At 36.3% G+C, this 17,343-nt stretch overlaps 1 protein-coding gene across 1 annotated transcript in view; it reads left to right on the top strand.

Moving 5' to 3' along the window:
* The window catches only part of Ssadh (succinic semialdehyde dehydrogenase), a 48,375-nt gene extending 32,320 nt beyond the window's left edge, over positions 1–16,055 (top strand). The window contains exons 7-8 of the mRNA XM_089101648.1: positions 4,842–5,011; positions 14,896–16,055. Coding sequence (XP_088957774.1) covers positions 4,842–5,011; positions 14,896–15,166 — 441 coding nt within the window. The 3' untranslated portion in view covers positions 15,167–16,055. The remainder of the gene's footprint in view (positions 1–4,841; positions 5,012–14,895) is intronic.
* Positions 16,056–17,343: the final 1,288 nt, after the last annotated feature.

Here is a 17,343-nt window from a genome sequence, read left to right as displayed (position 1 = left end):
GTATGCACCTGGCTATTCCGAAATCCGCCACAACTTACCCTTAAAAGTATAACTTAATAATGTAAACCATTCTTGAGATATTACTTTGTCACCTTTTCGAAAGTCCACATGCTCATAGTTTGCTTTGATTTAGTTCAGTATCCGCCTGAATATTCCTTAAAAGCTTCACCTTAATACCCTTAGCTTGCGTAGTAGCAATAGTTGTTGTAGTTTAGTAGCAGTATGCGCATAGCACCTTTGATTTCTTCAACATCACCTTCAACACACGCTGAAACTTTCAAATTAACACCATCAATTGTTCCTTAAGCATTCCTGATATTTCCTCTTGACAACCTTTGTGGGGATAGTGTGTTTGGATTTAGTTCCATGCAGTTTCAATATATCCCAAATATTTCACCTTAATAGTCTTAGTTTTAATAGCAGTAGCAGTAGAAATAATAGTAGTTGCCTTAGCTTTAGTGGCAGTAGTAGTAATAGAAGTAGTAATGTACGAATAGAATTAGTAGCATTAGGATGCAAGCATTTTCTTTTGGTTAGTTCAACATCTCCCACAACAAACCCTGTTGGTTTCAACTTCACACGCCAAACTATTCCCAAGATATTGCCGTTATGCCCTTTTGACAACCTGCATGCAGTGGCGTGTTGTGATTCAGTTTATCTTCCCCCCTGAAAATTCCTTGAAAATTTCACCTTCATACACCGCCCTGCAAAAAGTGGGTTAGTAAAATAGCAATGCTGCTTGGCAGTTTTCAAATTTGTTGGGAGATCTTGTCTGGAAATTCCATTTTTTATGTATAAAAATATTATTTGCTCAAAGAAAAGCTGTCAAAACACAAGTTGCGCTGCTAAAGTCTCGGCAACTTTTGGAATTCTGTCGAATTATGATACTGGCAGCTTTGGAACTTTTTCCATACCTGTTCATACCCCTAGGCATAGTTGTAATAGTCGTCAGAGTAGTAGTATCGATATTACTAGCAATAGTATTAATAGTAATAGCTGTAGTACTAGTACGTAGCAGTACTAGTATTAACATGTTGCCTTTTGGTCAGTAGAACATCTCCCTCTCATCAAGTCCTGGAAGTTTTAACTTAATACATATGTAGCAGTGATAGTAGTATTAGCGGTAGTGTGTACATATTGCCTTTTGGTTAGATGATCTTCTCCTTTGAGTATTCTCTGGAAGTTCCAACTTAATAACCAATTCAATTCTTAAGATACCCTCTTTTGACAATATGCAAGCATTTAACATCTTTTGATTTAGTTCAAATTCCCCTCAATATTGTAATGGAGTAGTGTGGTGGTAGCAGCGGTGGAAGTTGTAGTAGTATTGACTGATTGACAATTTTTGCTTATAATTTTTTTATTTTATGGATAGTTTTAGCATGGGATAGTTGTCTTGCTTTTGCTCATGTATTTATAATAATTATCCTCAGGGGTTGATTGACCCATTCCCAACTTTATTTTAAGAACACCTTTTTTTGTTTTCATCGAAAAAGTTTCCTTGTCTCCCCCCTGTATTTCCATGCATTGTTGCCCCTGGTTATTCGATAGTGATTCTTCAAAAATAATGGCGATTGTATTATACAAAGATTTCAGGAAAGTCTGAAGATGGATCAGCAAATGTCGAATTGCGGTAGCGACACATCAAGTGTCCTTCCACACTAGGCTGACGTAACAATACGTATCATAATCATCATCTGTTATCATCACAATTATCATTAGCAATCTATACAAAATTGAAATATGGAGTGGTGATAGAGATTCAAGCCCTGGTCAAGCTCTGGCTTTACAGGAAAAGTTTATCAATTTGTTTTCAAAATATAGCCTACTGACTGCTTTGCCAGAAATTCGATTTTGTTGCTGCTATGTTGAACCTTTCCATACCGAAACACAAACAATCGTATCTTAATTTTACGATACACCAGATGGTGCTTGCCAAGCGTGGCGAAACTTTGACCAGTGTTTTAGCGAGTGTGCCAAGCGTGGTGGTACTCTGCGTCCCACGTGACGTTCCAAGATGTACACCACCTGGCGAGAAATTAGATCTTCTCGCTGGCGAGATCTAAATCGATTTGCCATATCTCAATTTTTAACTAATCAATTTTTATCCTTCTTGGTATAAAATAGGCGTTTTCCGCCACAATATGACTGAAGATGTCACTTTATTTGGGCCAAAATCTTTCTCACTAGATAAAAAGGGCCCTAGAACTTTTCTTTTTTGTTCTAATTAGCCTCTTTCTGATTTTATAGCAACGTTCTTTCGATATGATCACCTCTGAGAAAAAAAATAAACCAACCATAAAGCAAATGAATAAGCACAACTTGGTGACGATTCTTTTGAAAAAGAAAAAAAAAATGCAAGGTTTTGCATTTTTCTAGAGACTGCATCATGAAACTTCTGCTATAGGGTTCTATGCAAATTTTGCCTTTTTGATTATTTAATTTGTCATTTCCTGAAAGTTCCAAATTAATATACTCAGTCATTCCTGAGTTATAAATTGGCGAGAAGATCAATCTTTTTGTCTTTAACTTTCAATATGTGCAGAAAATTTTTAGGAACACCAGAGAAATTTCCCCTGGGAGAATATTTTCCCATGAACATTAGGAATAGGAGAATAGGAGGAGGTCACCCTCCTCCCAAGGATAAACTGAACTGACGTTTCTCCAATCACAGGATCCAAAACAAGGTTTATTAAACCAAATTTGAGACATAATATACGAGGCTGACAATATACGACTGTATCATAGTATTGATAACCAATAACCAAATCCAACTTAATAACCAAATCAATTCTTAAGATACCCTCTTTTGACAATGTGCATGAACATAACGTCTTTTGATTTAGTTCAAATTTCCCCTCAATATTGTGAATGGAGTAGTGTGGTAGTAGCAGTGGTGGATGTTGTAGTAGTATTGGTAGCATTGATCATCTAACTTGTCATTTCCTGAAAGTTCCAAATTAATATACTCAGTCATTCCTGAGTTACACCCTTTTGACAATCTGTATAGGCATAACGTGTTTTGATTTAGTTCAACACTCCCGTCAACATTTTCTGAAAGGCTCACCTGGATGTCCCTCGTTTCCTGGATGTCCCAAAGTAAAGTTCAAACATGCATACCTTTCTCAATAAACATATACTATTTATTTGTAAACAGTGAACGAATTGCCTAAATTGCAGCCCTTGCCCTGATGACCGTGTGGGAGGCTGACATCCCCAAAGACATAATTACTGGACCTTTCAAAAAGGCTTAACAAAATAGATTTCTTAAAATTTTGATCGGATATGTTTTGGATAATGATAAGCTTGGGGGGAGGGGCTGATTGCCCTCCATTCACTTTTGACTCTTAAAAAGGGCGCTAATACTTCTGACTTCCAATCAAATGAGCCGCATCCGATCCAAAGTTTATACGACCACCCGTTCCATAAAAACTTTATATGCCCCGGGACATAACTTACAACCCTTGCCCCTGCACTCTGGGGGGGGGGGAGTGTCCACCCTGAAGACACTGTTATATGCTCTTTGGACTGCATTGATAACATTGTATTTTGTTACTATTGGTAACAAATGGCTATTTCACAATTTCGGCCGAATTTGTTTGGGGAAAGAGGATTTCAGGGAGGGGGGCTAGTTGCCCTGAATTGCGTTTGACTCTTAAAAGGGAACCAGAACTATACATTTCCAATCAAATAAGCCTCCTCTAAAGTTCAAACGACCACCCCTTCCATAAAACCTTATATGTCCCCGGGGCATAGATTACAACCCTTATCCCCAGACTCTGGGGGGCTGTGTCAATCCCAAAGACCTTGTTATCTGATCTTTGGACTATTTTATGAACAAATGGCTATCTTAAAATTTTTTATCGGATATATTTGGGGAAAATACGACCTGGGGGGGGGGGTGTAGCTGCCCTCTTGTCACTTTGACTCTTAAAAAGGGCACTAGAAATTTTGATTTCCAATCGAATGAGCCTCCTCCGAAGTTTATACGACCACCCTTTCTATAAAAACCTTATATACCCCCATAACTTACAACCCTTGCCCTGTGGACAGTGGGGAGGATGTCATCCTCAAAAACGTAATTTCCGGACCTTTCAACTACGCTGAACAAAATGGCTATTCCAAAATTTTTATTGGATTTGCTTGGGAAAATGATGGGCCTGGGGTGGGGGTTGTTGGTTGCCCTCCAATCACTTTCGACTATTAAAAAGAGCACCAGCACTTTCAATTTCCAATCGAATGATCCCTTTTCAAAGTTTCTGTGACAACAAATGACCATCTCAAAATTTCCATCAGATGCATTTGGGGGATGTATTGGGGGGGGGGGGTATATTCCCTTCGATCGCGTTCACTCTTGAAAAGGGCACAGGGTTTGCATCATTATGCTGTACATTTTCTTCTTTTTCTAGTCAAATAAAAATTCTTAAAAAAAATATTTTTGAATAAGAATACCAACATAAGTATTTTTCATTTTTTTTTTTTTTAGCGAGAGTAAGAAAAATTGGGAGTCTGTAACGTAATGTGGAGACTTCGGAGACTGTAGTTCAAATCTCTCGTCTTATAGGAGTAGAAACACTTTAAGTAAATATGTCTAAGAAAATGACATGGGTTTATGCTCTGTTGGCCCCAGGAGGATATATTGTGTGACGAGTCATTAGCAGTATTAATTTTTTAGATTATGAAATTTTATTAAGGAAGTTTAGTAAATCATTAGGCTTACAAAGCTACTATGTTTATTTATATATTTTATATACATTTATATATTTCTTTATTTACATAATTTTTTTTATAGTATTTACTAGGATCAAACTCCTGGCTTGTACCTATTTTCCTTTTCTCAGGTTGAAAGCCTTGTTAAAGATGCTGTTAATAAAGGAGCAATGGTTGTGATTGGAGGAAAGCAACACAAACTTGGTGGATTGTTTTATGAACCCACTGTTCTTACCAATATTGATGAAAAAATGGAATGCTTTAATGAAGAAATTTTTGGACCTGTTTGTTTATGTATAAGGTATGTCTCAAACTGCTCTCCTTCCAAGAAGGTGAATTCTAGTTTTTATGAAGACTCATTGATTATTTAAATAATCATTTAATATTAAAATATTAAAGGTTAATTATTTACAACATTGGAAAAATATTCAAAAAGCATTTTATTAAAAAATATAAATAATAAAATCTATTCATATAATTAAATGTTTCAAATAAAAAAAAATATTTGTTATATTCACTCCAATGACTCGACAAACCTCGGTTTGTCGAGTCATTGGTTTTAGTCATAAAACCAATTGGATTTAGTCAAAATCTCAATTTTAGTCATCATTTTTCACTAAGTTTCCCCCCCCTCAGACCATTATAAGAGACCCTTTAGTTTTGAAATTTGCCCATTGTTTTGCCAAAAATTTGCCCAAAAAATATAAGTATTAATGGTTTAATGGAAAAAAAACTCTGGATTTTACAAAAGTTGTCAAAATACCCTCTCTAGTTTCTTCAAGGGCATTCTATTAAAAATAAAAGTCTTTCTTTAAAGGTGTTTTAAAGGAAGAACTGGAAGGTAATCTTGACAAATGAGTGCCTTTAATGCTGAATCAATGAATTCCTTAAAGTGAATTTCACTGATGAGTAAATTTCTTCGGAGCTATGGAGTAACTCAGCGTTGTCAAACGCAAGACTAAGTAGAAAAATGTATTCAAAGTTGGAGCCAATTCTCACAAATCAATTCTCACAAACTGAAAAATCAGCTATTCGGTACCATAAAGGTACTATATATAGTACATAAAAGTTTTATAAAGGTACTTTATAGTACTATAAAGGTAAATATACACTAAAGAAAATTGATCTGTTTCTGTAGATACTTGAATAGGAGGCTTATTTTAGTTTTGACAAAATTTTGAAGAAACTAAATTTCAGCTGGGGGGAGGGGGGTGGAAACTGGGGTCTGGGGCGAGGGGGTAAATCGAGGTCTGAGGGAGAAAGGGGGTGGGGAAAACATACATACACAGAAGAGGGATATGTTCGTTCACATGTTACTGTTCATAATAGTTATTTAAATTAAGGGTATCGCTTTGACCTAACTATTGCATCGCACAATTTTTTGAGAAATGGCACTAGTAAGGAGTAACTAGTAAGGACTTTTCGGACTTACTTTTCTCTAGCAAGTCCGAAAAGTATTCCTCTTTAATATTGTTTCCTTGTCGAAACTGAGCTTACATCTACTTACTATTTTGAGGGTAAAGTTTGATATATACTATATAATATACAATTTTGCATATTATATATAATATGATAAGATGCAATAATATATATAATATAAATTTATAAAATAATTTGTACTTTTCAACATCCAAGCCTCAAGGGGGCAAAATATATTTTTCAAAATCTAGGGGGGGGGGGGAGAAATTAATCACTTTGTTCAGTTTTTAAATTAAAGTGCAAAAAAAAAACATTTTTAAATGAAATACTCCAAGAAAGGTGTTTATTTTTTTTTATCCAGAGGGGCAAAAAATATAGGGGGCACAAGCTTTCTCCTTTGGAAAAAATCTAAAAGAGTGGTAGCCCTTTTGTAAACAGAACTAAAACAAAATACATTACCTCATTGAGAGGGAAAACTATAGTAGCCAAGCATTGGTTCTTGGATAAATAAAATTCATGTTTTCAGAAATTTACTTGTACCAAACTTTGAAAATTATCTATTGGTTGCTAATCCGAATGAATACCTGATATTTTAAATTTGATATTTGAAAGTACAACAAAATAACGAAATAAGAGCTGTCAAAGGCAACATTATAGTGCTTCTGTGTAAAGAGCTGTCAGTGCTTTTGTGTAAGAGCTGTCAAAGGCAACATTATAGTGCTTCTGTGTAAAGAGCTGTCAGTGCTTCTGTGTAAGAGCTGTCAAAGGTAAAATTATAGTGCTTCTGTGTAAAGAGCTGTCAGTGCTTCTGTGTAAGAGCTGTCAAAGGAAACATTATAGTGATTCTGTGTAAAGAGCTGTCAGTGCTTCTGTGTAAGAGCTGTCAAAGGTAACATTATATTGCTTCTGTGTAAAGAGCTGTCAGTGCTTCTGTGTAAGAACTGTCAAAGGCAACGTTATAGTGCTTCTGTGTAAAGAGCTGTCAGTGCTTCTGTGTAAGAGCTGTCAAATGCAACAGTATAGTGCTTCTGTGTAAAGAGCTGTCAGTGCTTCTATGTAAGAGCTGTCAAAGGCAACATTATAGTGCTTCTGTGTAAAGAGCTGTCAGTGCTTCTGTGTAAGAGCTGTCAAAGGCAACATTATAGTGCTTCTGTGTAAAGAGCCGTGTGCCTTCAAGGTATTATGTGTTTCCCCAGAATATTTCTTATGGGAGGTTGATACTCATATGGGAGGATGGAAGCTTGGGACTCATTTGATCTTATATTGAAGGCTCTGGGGCTTTTTTAAGAGTTCAAAGTAATTAAAGGGTACTCATCCGCCCCTCTTGTGCCTTTTTTAGTATGTGAATCCCCAGAATTCCCTCGTGGCATCGAGTCGAAATTTAGTCATTTTGTGCAAAATAGTCAGAAGATTGATTAAATATGCCTCCTCATATAGTTACCCGCAAGATCTTAAAACCGTCTTGAGCAATAAAGTTGAAACTTTCAGTGGCTGTTAGAGGATCAAGTGGATTTCAAATTTTTTACTTTAAGGAGTGGGCAGAGGTACCCTCACCTCCTCTGAGGTTATGAGGTAAGATGAGATAAGATGCACTATGTGCACTATGGAAATGACGCATCTACAGCATTTCGGAAATGAAGTGTCAAGTTGGAACTTGCAGGAAATGTCTGGGGGGGGGAGGCGTTGGATATCAAAATTTGACTTGGAAGAGGGTCAGATTATTGATAGGGAGACTAAAAAGTCTTTTCTAGGATTCACGTAAACGGTTTTGCAGAGTAAGCTCAAATGGGGCCTCTAACATACCTACTGTTAAGTAGGGAGGTAAATAAAAAGAGAGTAAGTGTTACCAGGTATTTAAAGTACCTTATCTGCAATATCTTGGAAATGGCTTTGTTGATCAAATTGAAAATTTATGGGGCTTTTGGGGGGGGGGGGGCGGCACAATAAGACCTCAGATCTTGACTTGGAGTGAGGGTAGAGAAGAGAAGGTTTTAAAGATTTTTGTTCCCAATGTATTCGAATATTTGGCTGTATAAGCCCATGCAGGACTATGATCTATTACAGATTAAGCAGTGATATAGACCGAGAGACACTTTATGTACCCAGGTGATCAAAATCACATGTCTGCGTTACGTTAGGAATGGCTTTGTGGATCGTGTTGGCATTTCCAGGGGTTGCTGGTGGGCCAAGTGGGCCTTAAATTTTAACTTGAAGAAGGAGCATAGATAAATCGATTGAAAATTTGTATTCAGGTTATCAAAATGGCATACCTGAAAAATCTCGAGAACGACTTATAGGGATCAAACTGAAACTTGAGTATTGGGGGAGAAGAGGCAAGGGAACTTGATATTTTGTGATTAATCAGAATCAGAATCATTTATTAACATAAAAGCTTTCGTAGTCAGGGTTTAAATCCCGACTAAATCGCGCTAATATTTACAAAGTGAACAAAGACACAAAAAATTAATACACATGTCACTTATTGTAGACAGAAACATAAAAAGGCACAAACGAATTGCTGAAGCGATTAGTGCGACACTTGGGCTGGGCTAGCTTTGTTGCTTTTGATCTTGTAGTTCCTTTTTTTGTCAGCATTGGGGGTAATATATTTCTGTGTTTATCACTTGTCAGAAGAAACTGGCCAAATTTACAGATAAGTTGAAAACGGCGATCATGGAGTGACGGCAAATTTAGTAGAGACAGTGCTGATTCGTAATCGGTGTACTGATCAGACAGTATGGCCTTCACCTGTCTTTTCTGGACTGATTCGAGTACTTCGCTCATATAGGCAGTGTTCTGAACCTGTGGACCCCATACAGGGCACGCATACTCTAATATCGGGCGAATATATGTCAGGTAGGCTGTTTTCAATTGCGGCATTGAAAAACCAAATCTTCGCATCAGTAAAAGTGTACGCATGGCATAGTTCGCCTTTTTCACTACCCCTTGGACGTGGAGGCTAAACGAGCAGTCAACGCTGAACGTAACACCGAGAAAAACTGCCGACGATACACTTTGGGATGGTGGAGGGGGGAACTGAAAAACCCTTGTGAGAGGGTTAAAATGAAGAATTTTGGTCTTTGTTTCATGGATTTGGAGGCTCTTTTCAGAATACTGGCCTCTAAAGTTTATGATAAATGATTCGCTGAACTGGGGACTGGTTAGATATTTCTCAATGAGGTATTTTAAGAGGGTGGAAAGGTCATCTACGAATTTGAACCGTTCGTCAAAATCGGCAAGGACGAAGTTGATCACTGCCAAGAACAACAAGGCAGCGAGTTTAGTGCCTTGTGGGGCACCACACGTAAGCTCAGACCATTCCGAGTCAGTGTCACCCGGGTAGAGTCCATATACACTCTGTAGTCGGTCGCGCAAGAAATCTATTATTAATAAGAGAATATGTCTGCAAGCTTCCATAACCTTCAGATTGTTCACTGCAGTATAATGGCGTATCAAGTCAAAGGCTTTTCTATAGTCGGCTATGAGGAGATCTACAATTGTGCCTCCTTGGTCAAGCCATTCAACAATAAGGTGATACAGACGCACAAGATAAACAGTTGTACTACTACCTTCCAAGCACCCGTATTGGTATGGATCAAGAGAGCCCTGGACTTGTGACATAAGTTCACGATATATAAATGATTCCGCTACCTTAGAGAGGTTCGGAATTATCGAAATTGGGCGGAATCGATCGCAAGATTTCGGGTTTTTCACTTTTGGAATGACGCGCACATAAGCTCTCTTCCAAACACTGGGGAACACTTGTTCGCGAAAACACTGGTTAATAACTGCGGTTGAACATTCCTGAAACGGTAAGATATTTGGATCTTTTTGGGTAAGATATTTAAAAACTGCTGTCACAGGTCATTTAGTATATAAAAAAAAGTATATAAAAAAGCTTTCACCTCATAATGAAATAAAAACCAAAAATTTGTTTTCTTGCTACCAGGAAAACAAAAATGGTTTTTGCTCAGAATACACAATGCCGATCATTTTTATTGCTACCTTTAAAATTCAATTTTTTTTAAGAATAAGAGGTAATGCTTCTTGTGCTGCCTCAATAAAGAGTCATGCGCCTGCAGTGCATTATTGTTATTGTTATTTTTTATTTCTAGCAACTTCGTATGAAAGGGGTTATCGTAGACACTTGGTATAGAGCTCATTTGATGGGGAACTAGAAGTTCTAGGGCCTTTTCTAAAGATTAAAAGTGGTTGGAGATCCTACCCGCCCTCTTTCTTTTGCTTGATCATGGGCTTCTGATGTTTAACCTAGGGTGCCCGATAGGTAATTTCAAAGAATTGTGGAAATGTCTCCTTGCTAGTCCCAAGCACCGATATGTTCTACATCCTGCTTCAACTCAGCAGTTAACATCAGGAAGAAGAAAAAATTAGTGCCATTACCTTGCAGAACTAACCGGTTTAAAAATTCTTTCATGTCCCTTTTTCTAAAGGCGTATTTGATAAAATGGCCCAGGATTAGAACTAAAAGACAGCGCCATTTATCTTGTGATTTTTCGTTATCAAAGACTACGAAACCTGTTTTGAAATTAATGATTCTAATTTTGATTACAGGCCTACAAGCCCCTACCTATAGTTTTGGGGAGTACACTTATATACAGCATAGTGCCTTTTACATCCGGAAGACAACTACCACCTATTAAAGCGGTAATAAAAATAACCTGTAAATTTATATAGACTAATTTTCGATAATGAGTATGGAAAAATGTTTTAAAGTCGAATAAAATTAAAGTAAAGAAAGACCAGATTTGTAGGTAAAATGTATACACAAAATCAATTGCCTGGGTATGCAAACACTTGTTTGTGCGCACCCTAGATTAGTTCGAACACCAATCCATCCAGAAACACGCAAATTTATACTGAACGGTATGCAGAACCTCGCGAATCGACATAAACTACAAAAAATAACAGAAAATATAAACTGAGAAAATATAGGTCATGATGACAGGTGTGCAAAAGCTGTTGATTAAAAGGATAAGGATAGAATTAAAAGGAAAATGGATATGGATAAGGATAAGGATAGATTAAAAGGAAAAGGATAGAAGGCCAAAGCTGTTGATTATAGCGATCGTATTGAGTGAAGGGAGGTTGCCTCGATCTAAATTTGCAAAGATGGAAGGTCCTTATATACAAGAGTTTAAAGACCAAGCTGCTTAGCGTAGCTCGCGAGGGCTACAGGCTAAAGTGGGGAGAGGGCATTGACGATGAAGTTAGGTTATATTACGCAAATAACCAAAAAGAACTAGAAATGTAACGTCATGATAATATACTTGCGAGGTTCGAAGGCCTGAACTCCCGATAGTAGGAGGCAGAATGAGCAGAAGGGCATGGCGTCAGCTTATATTTGCAAGGGCCAAATGCCTGAGCTCGTTATCCTTAATGCAAAATACCTAAGCTATCGAGCGTAGTTTGTGAGGGGTGAAGGCCCAACAAGTGGTATGAGGCAATGAAAAGCCTTTGGTGACAACCCCTAACAGAAGAGACGGCAAAGAACAGTGCATCTGCTTGTTTTCCGGCTTAACTCTGTTAAAATTCCCTGCAAATTAGTCAGTTTACCCTTTCTCGGTAATTATTAAATTACTTAAAGTGAACTCATATATAATCTCAACGCCATCTATTCAAAAAAGGTATCTCACCTTGAAACTTATAATTCTTGGGCTTGTAGTAGAGTCAAATAATCCTGTCTTTTGTCCATGTTCCTATCCATGAAACATAAGGTTTTATTTTCAATGATTAAACCCTATTTGGGCTATTATTCTGTTTGATGGATCCTCTATCCTTCATAGTTCTCCTTAGAAAAGCCCTTATTGCTGATTGTGATGCAGTGTAATTTCACCTATTCCTGGTTGAAGATGTATAGCTGATAGATACCTAACTTGAAGGTACCCTATGTATTCGTTAGGCCCAACCTTGCACTTGACCCAATAAGTGGTCTAGGGTGGGCCCCTATCAAGAAGGGATTAAGGTACTCAGTATCAAATAGTTATTTAAGAAAATGAAACAATTATCGAATGTTTTTTTAATTTTTGTAGTGCAATCTTTCTCGTTAGGAATAAAGATTTCTTCATCAAATGTCACACAATCCTTCCATTTGAGTCATAATGAACATAACACGAATATGGCCATAAATATGTGAGTTTAAGCCTTAAAACGATGAGTTAAGTGTTTAGTCTCTTCATTAATTAAAAATTCGACTCTCCCCCTGCTGTGTTATCTGTCCATTATGGGAAGCCGATCTTGACCGTGATTTTGGGCATTGAAGTCACTTAACACTTATTTAAGACTGAAACAAAGTTAAGAAAAGCTTGTTAGTGGTTTGATTAAATTTGCGTACATTTGAAAGAATTCATCTTAGTCTTTCCAGTGAAACTTCTGTTATTTTGCTGTGGCTCTTTTCCAAGCCTTTGCATGATTGTTTCTAGAAGCTTTGAGGATTTGAACTGTTAAAAACGAAACCCAGAAGCTACTTATTAGGTTACTTTGCGCTTAGTAAGGAAACAGGGTTGGTGGCAGCGTTGCCAACAATTCGGAAGTCCTGGTGCAATGCGGTACATTCAGAAAGTTTTTGGTACAACACAAATTTTCCTGTACATTTGGGTTTTGCTTGCTCCTTTCTTACTCGGATATCTGTTCAAGTTTTAGCTTATCGAAAATTTTCTTCTTGTTACGGCGAATTTTCAACTCGCTGTTCAGATAGTAAAAACCATTCTCTCGTGATATAATTTCGCTCCGAAAACTGATACAGTTTATTTCAAACTGCTGGCAACGCTGGTCATTGGTTCTTTGTTGTGTATACCCGGCAGACTGTGTGAAACTTTGAAGAAAACAACTCGACAAGATTAAGGCATCAATCATTTTTCTGTTTGAATAATTATTGTTCTGTTATGACGATGAAAATGCAAAATAAAGTGTCTGCCTACTCTCCAAAATTAGTGATAAATGAAAAATACGGTTTATTGATACTAGTATGTGATACATAAAAGTTTTTTGAACAAAAATAAGTACATATGTTTAGAAAAATAAACTAATAAGTATTTTATTTTTAAATACCTAAAAAAAACAACTGCCGCAGCAACAAATATCTCAATATAAACGAGAATCATTAGAATAAAAATCAGAACAGAACAAAACAATCTGTTTAACCGTTTTATTGCAAATACAGCAGTATTAGTCATTTTTATGTGCAGCGTATTTATCCCCAAGTCAGAGGTACTACAGTCAAAACTAAAGGGTATTAATGTATTAATGACAAAAGAATAAAAAAAAAAAATCTTTCTCTCCTATGTACAGATGGGTTCTCAAAACTGATTGGATAAAAAATGTATTGATCATAATGCAGAATGGAAGTTAGTAGTGAATCATAATGTAGTTTGTCTTCCATTTTATTCGAAGCTGTTGTGCTTCTGTATTTGAAAGAAAAGCTTGTCCCTTTTATATTATACTCTGTTGTGCTCAGGTCCTCTAATAGGTCTTAGAATTGCCTGTACTGTCGGGGTCGTATCGTGTATGCATGTCGTTTATTAAAAAGGAGATGGATTAGTGAATTTGGGATGGTTTCAAGGCAGTTTCTTTATGCTACCTGGGGAATTGCAGCGTATAATCTTGTCCAGTTTAGTATAGACAGGGTGTGACATCCTAAAAAAGAGGCAGATAAGCGAAAACAAAAAACAGCTGTTTTTCTTATAAAAACGGCTGTTTTATATTATTCTAAATAACAGAATAGAAAGCAGAAACAGGTCACCTGTTTCTCTTCTGTCTTTGTTTCATCTATTTTTTTCTGTTTCTCTTTTTCTGAAAAACAGAAACAGTGCCGAGGCTTTGTCGTTGTACGACAAGCCTGTAAATCAACCTTTTTGACCCTTTACTTTGAAGAGTCAATTGGTGGCTTTGATGGAATAGCTCGTCAGGGAGATAAAGATGTTTTACTGTACGTATTTTTATAAACTGTATTACGGAACCAAAATAAGATAGGTTTCGAATGTGCCGCTAGTCTCTTACGCTTTTTGTATCTGTTATGTGAAGTCTGTTGTAAATATCCGTTGTCTGTTGTGTATATCTTTGCGCTTTTTATATCTGTTGTGTTGTCACTAGATTTTTTGTTGTATCATATGAAATTCAATGATTAATCGGCTCTACCAGGGAGGGGACAGGGGGAGAAAATTCGCCTCTCTCAGAAACAGGAAGACAATTCAAAATTGTATGACAAGAGGAAAATAAGAGATACTTCCATTTAAATCCTACCTAAAAAGTCTCAGGTAATAATTGCCCTCTCCCCTTTATAATTTCCATTTAAATTTTCTTGACAGCATTTTTGCCATAGTCTGTGATGTCACCACAAATATCGATCACAGACTAGCTGAAGTGCTGACGATATAATTTGTATCTGTTTTTGGCCTTAGTCCGCTATAAAGGGATTTTTCTGTTTCCTGTTAGCCCTCTCTTCTTTTGGAGCTCTGACTTTATTTTGCTATGGGAGAAAATTTGTTTTGACAGTTATTGCCATTAAATGTAAAAAAGGTGACTTTTGGTTATTTCTAAATTGGAGCTATAGGTTATACGAATATTCCTCTACCTCTTTATAACTTACCGGAGTGGGTTCAAACGTGAGAGCCTTTCTCTCTTAGAAACAGTTTTGCTTTGTATAGGCTAAAGACTGTCTCTGTTATTCACTTACTTATTCATACAAATAGTGTCCAGACCGATACTTTATACGTTGCCCTGCTCTTTCTTTTCTATATATTTTTTTAGGTTTAAAACTGAAGCAGATGCAATTGAAATGGCTAATAATACAAGGCGTGGCCTAGCCGGATATTTCTTTAGCAACGATTATAAACAAATCTGGAGAGTTGCCAGGAAACTTCAAACAGGAATTGTAGGAGTTAATGAAGGGATTATTTCGTCAGTAGAAGCTCCTTTCGGAGGGATTAAGGAGTCGGGATTCGGAAGGGAGGGATCTCATCACGGGATTGATGAGTACACTCATGTTAAATATGTCGCTTTTGGGGGTCTTAACTACTAAACTAATTGGGAAGTTGGAATATTCAGGGATAAATCTCGTTGGGCGAGAAGTTTGTTTTTCTTGGTTTTATTTTGTATATGTTTCTGGTAAGTGCAACAAATTAAACAAATGTATCTTTAGTGTTAAGTTGTTGAGGATTGGGGAATTATAATTGTGCTAAGTCAGCACAAACTCATTGTATTTCAAGGTATGTGGGGCGATATTTTGATCGATTGATATATCGATATTTTTACTTCCAGTATTCGATATTTAAAGCATAATCCTGCTGCATTTAAATAGCTCATATTAGGGGGAGGTTGGCTTTGGCTTCATCCTAAAATACTGATGCTTAAAAGAAGTAATTATTAACTTATAAGGAGCCGTGTTTGGCGTTATATCACGAACCCTTGTTCTAAAAGTCTTTACGAATTCCTCTGTAAATGTTTTGTATATTATTCTGTCATTTCTCTTTTCTCTTGTGTCCATGATTCTTAGCTGTTATGACTTACCCTCCTCATTGTTGGAAGCTCAAATCTTTCTTAAAAGATTAAAATCCGGCGTGAAAAGATCAAAATTTTAGTCCAATTATCTGGTTGTCAGATGAGGATATTTTTAGTTAAGCACGTATATTTTTTTTGTTTAAAATTGCCATACTTACCCACGCATTATGTGGTATCGTTTCAAATCAGTGGTGTCCTAGTTCAATCGTAGCTCCAACCTGTTGGCAAACGTCTACACTAGTCGTTTGGAAGCTGTCAAATTTCACCTACGTTTTTATAAGGTTTTAATTTTTGGTATATTTTTTGTGGATTGGTTTTTTAAGTAATTTCTAGTTTATTTATCTGTTCTGCAATATATTCGTATTAATGACCCCATTTGTTACAAATAAAAGATTTACATGTCTATCTTACACGAGTTATTTGAGTAAAAATAGTAGCTGTAGGACTCTATAAATTTAACAAGAAATTTGTTGGCTTCTTTAATATTTTTAAAGAAACAGAAAGATGGTTAAAAACAGACGTTCAAACATTAACCCTGGCTTTGCTGCTTTTAATACAAGTCAAAAAGGGAACTAGGCTGTTGTTTTGTGTTTACTGGTTTAGGAAATATGTAAGTAAGCTGTCGTTAAATTTATAAATTATAAATTTTATTATAAATTTTTATTTAAACAAACCGTTTCAGTATAAACATTAGCTATGGTGTTCTGTTGGCTTATATAAAAAAAAGAAAAAGAAAAAAAATGATAATAATAAAAAATGCTGTCAAGAACAACATTATATAAACCCTAATTCAGATTTAAAAACTAAAGACTATAGGTGGTACTAGAGGATGTGTATTTGACTTACGACTTGAGTTAGTAGTAACCGGATTTTGACTTTTCATTTAAAACTATTAAAAATTTGATCCAATTATCCCACGTGAACGATTTGTCTTGTACTTTATCTGCGGGAAACTCAAGGTTATTCTCGTAGTTCCTTTGAATAATAGACAATTTAGAAATCCTTTGTGGATGGATATACGAACTAATTTCATTTCGGAACGATGTGCTGTTTTTCTGCATTGTAGATCAAGGCCTTCTAAAATTTATTCTTCTTTTCCTTAATTGGCTTTAATTCTACTCCCCCTTTAAATTTAAATTTACTCCCCCTTCCTTTAAATTTACTTCCTTTAAATTAACTTTAAATTTACTCCCCCTTCCTTCCAGTGTGTATGGAAACATGTTTTAGCTGATATCAAACTTCTGCAGCATGTTGATAATTTACCATAAAATTCCTTTCTTGTCATCTCCCAGTATGACAGTGTTCTGCTGCTGCCCGAACGTTTAGACTGAATCGCCAGATGACTATTTTTACACTCTAAAAAGGTCTCATTTATCTACTAGTTAAATCTAATCTTGAAGAGCAGGGGATTAAGAGGATCGTTGCTCTTTACTTTCATTCGAAAAACTTGTTTTAAAAAAAAAAAATTTTTAAAGTTAGGAAAGACTGTAAATAGAGTAAATTCATGGTAGTGTGAACCGACAACTATTCCTATGGCGTTATATTCCCTGTGCGTTCTTTTGAGGAGAAAACTGCTCTAGTTCAGTGTTTTTCTGGTAAGATGAAAAACTATTTCAACGCTCAAAAACTGCAGTGTTGCCATATCGAGGAACATGCTTATATACAGCCAAAGTTTTAGGGGGAGAGAGAAAGACAAAA

This window comes from Artemia sp. Qi Xiang Cuo, chromosome 15 (genome assembly GCF_049724085.1).
Source record: "Artemia sp. Qi Xiang Cuo chromosome 15, ASM4972408v1, whole genome shotgun sequence".
Classification (NCBI taxonomy): Eukaryota; Metazoa; Arthropoda; class Branchiopoda; order Anostraca; family Artemiidae; genus Artemia; species Artemia sp. Qi Xiang Cuo.
The sequence above is the reverse complement of the archived record's forward strand: the minus strand, read 5'-3'. Positions and strand labels throughout refer to the sequence as shown.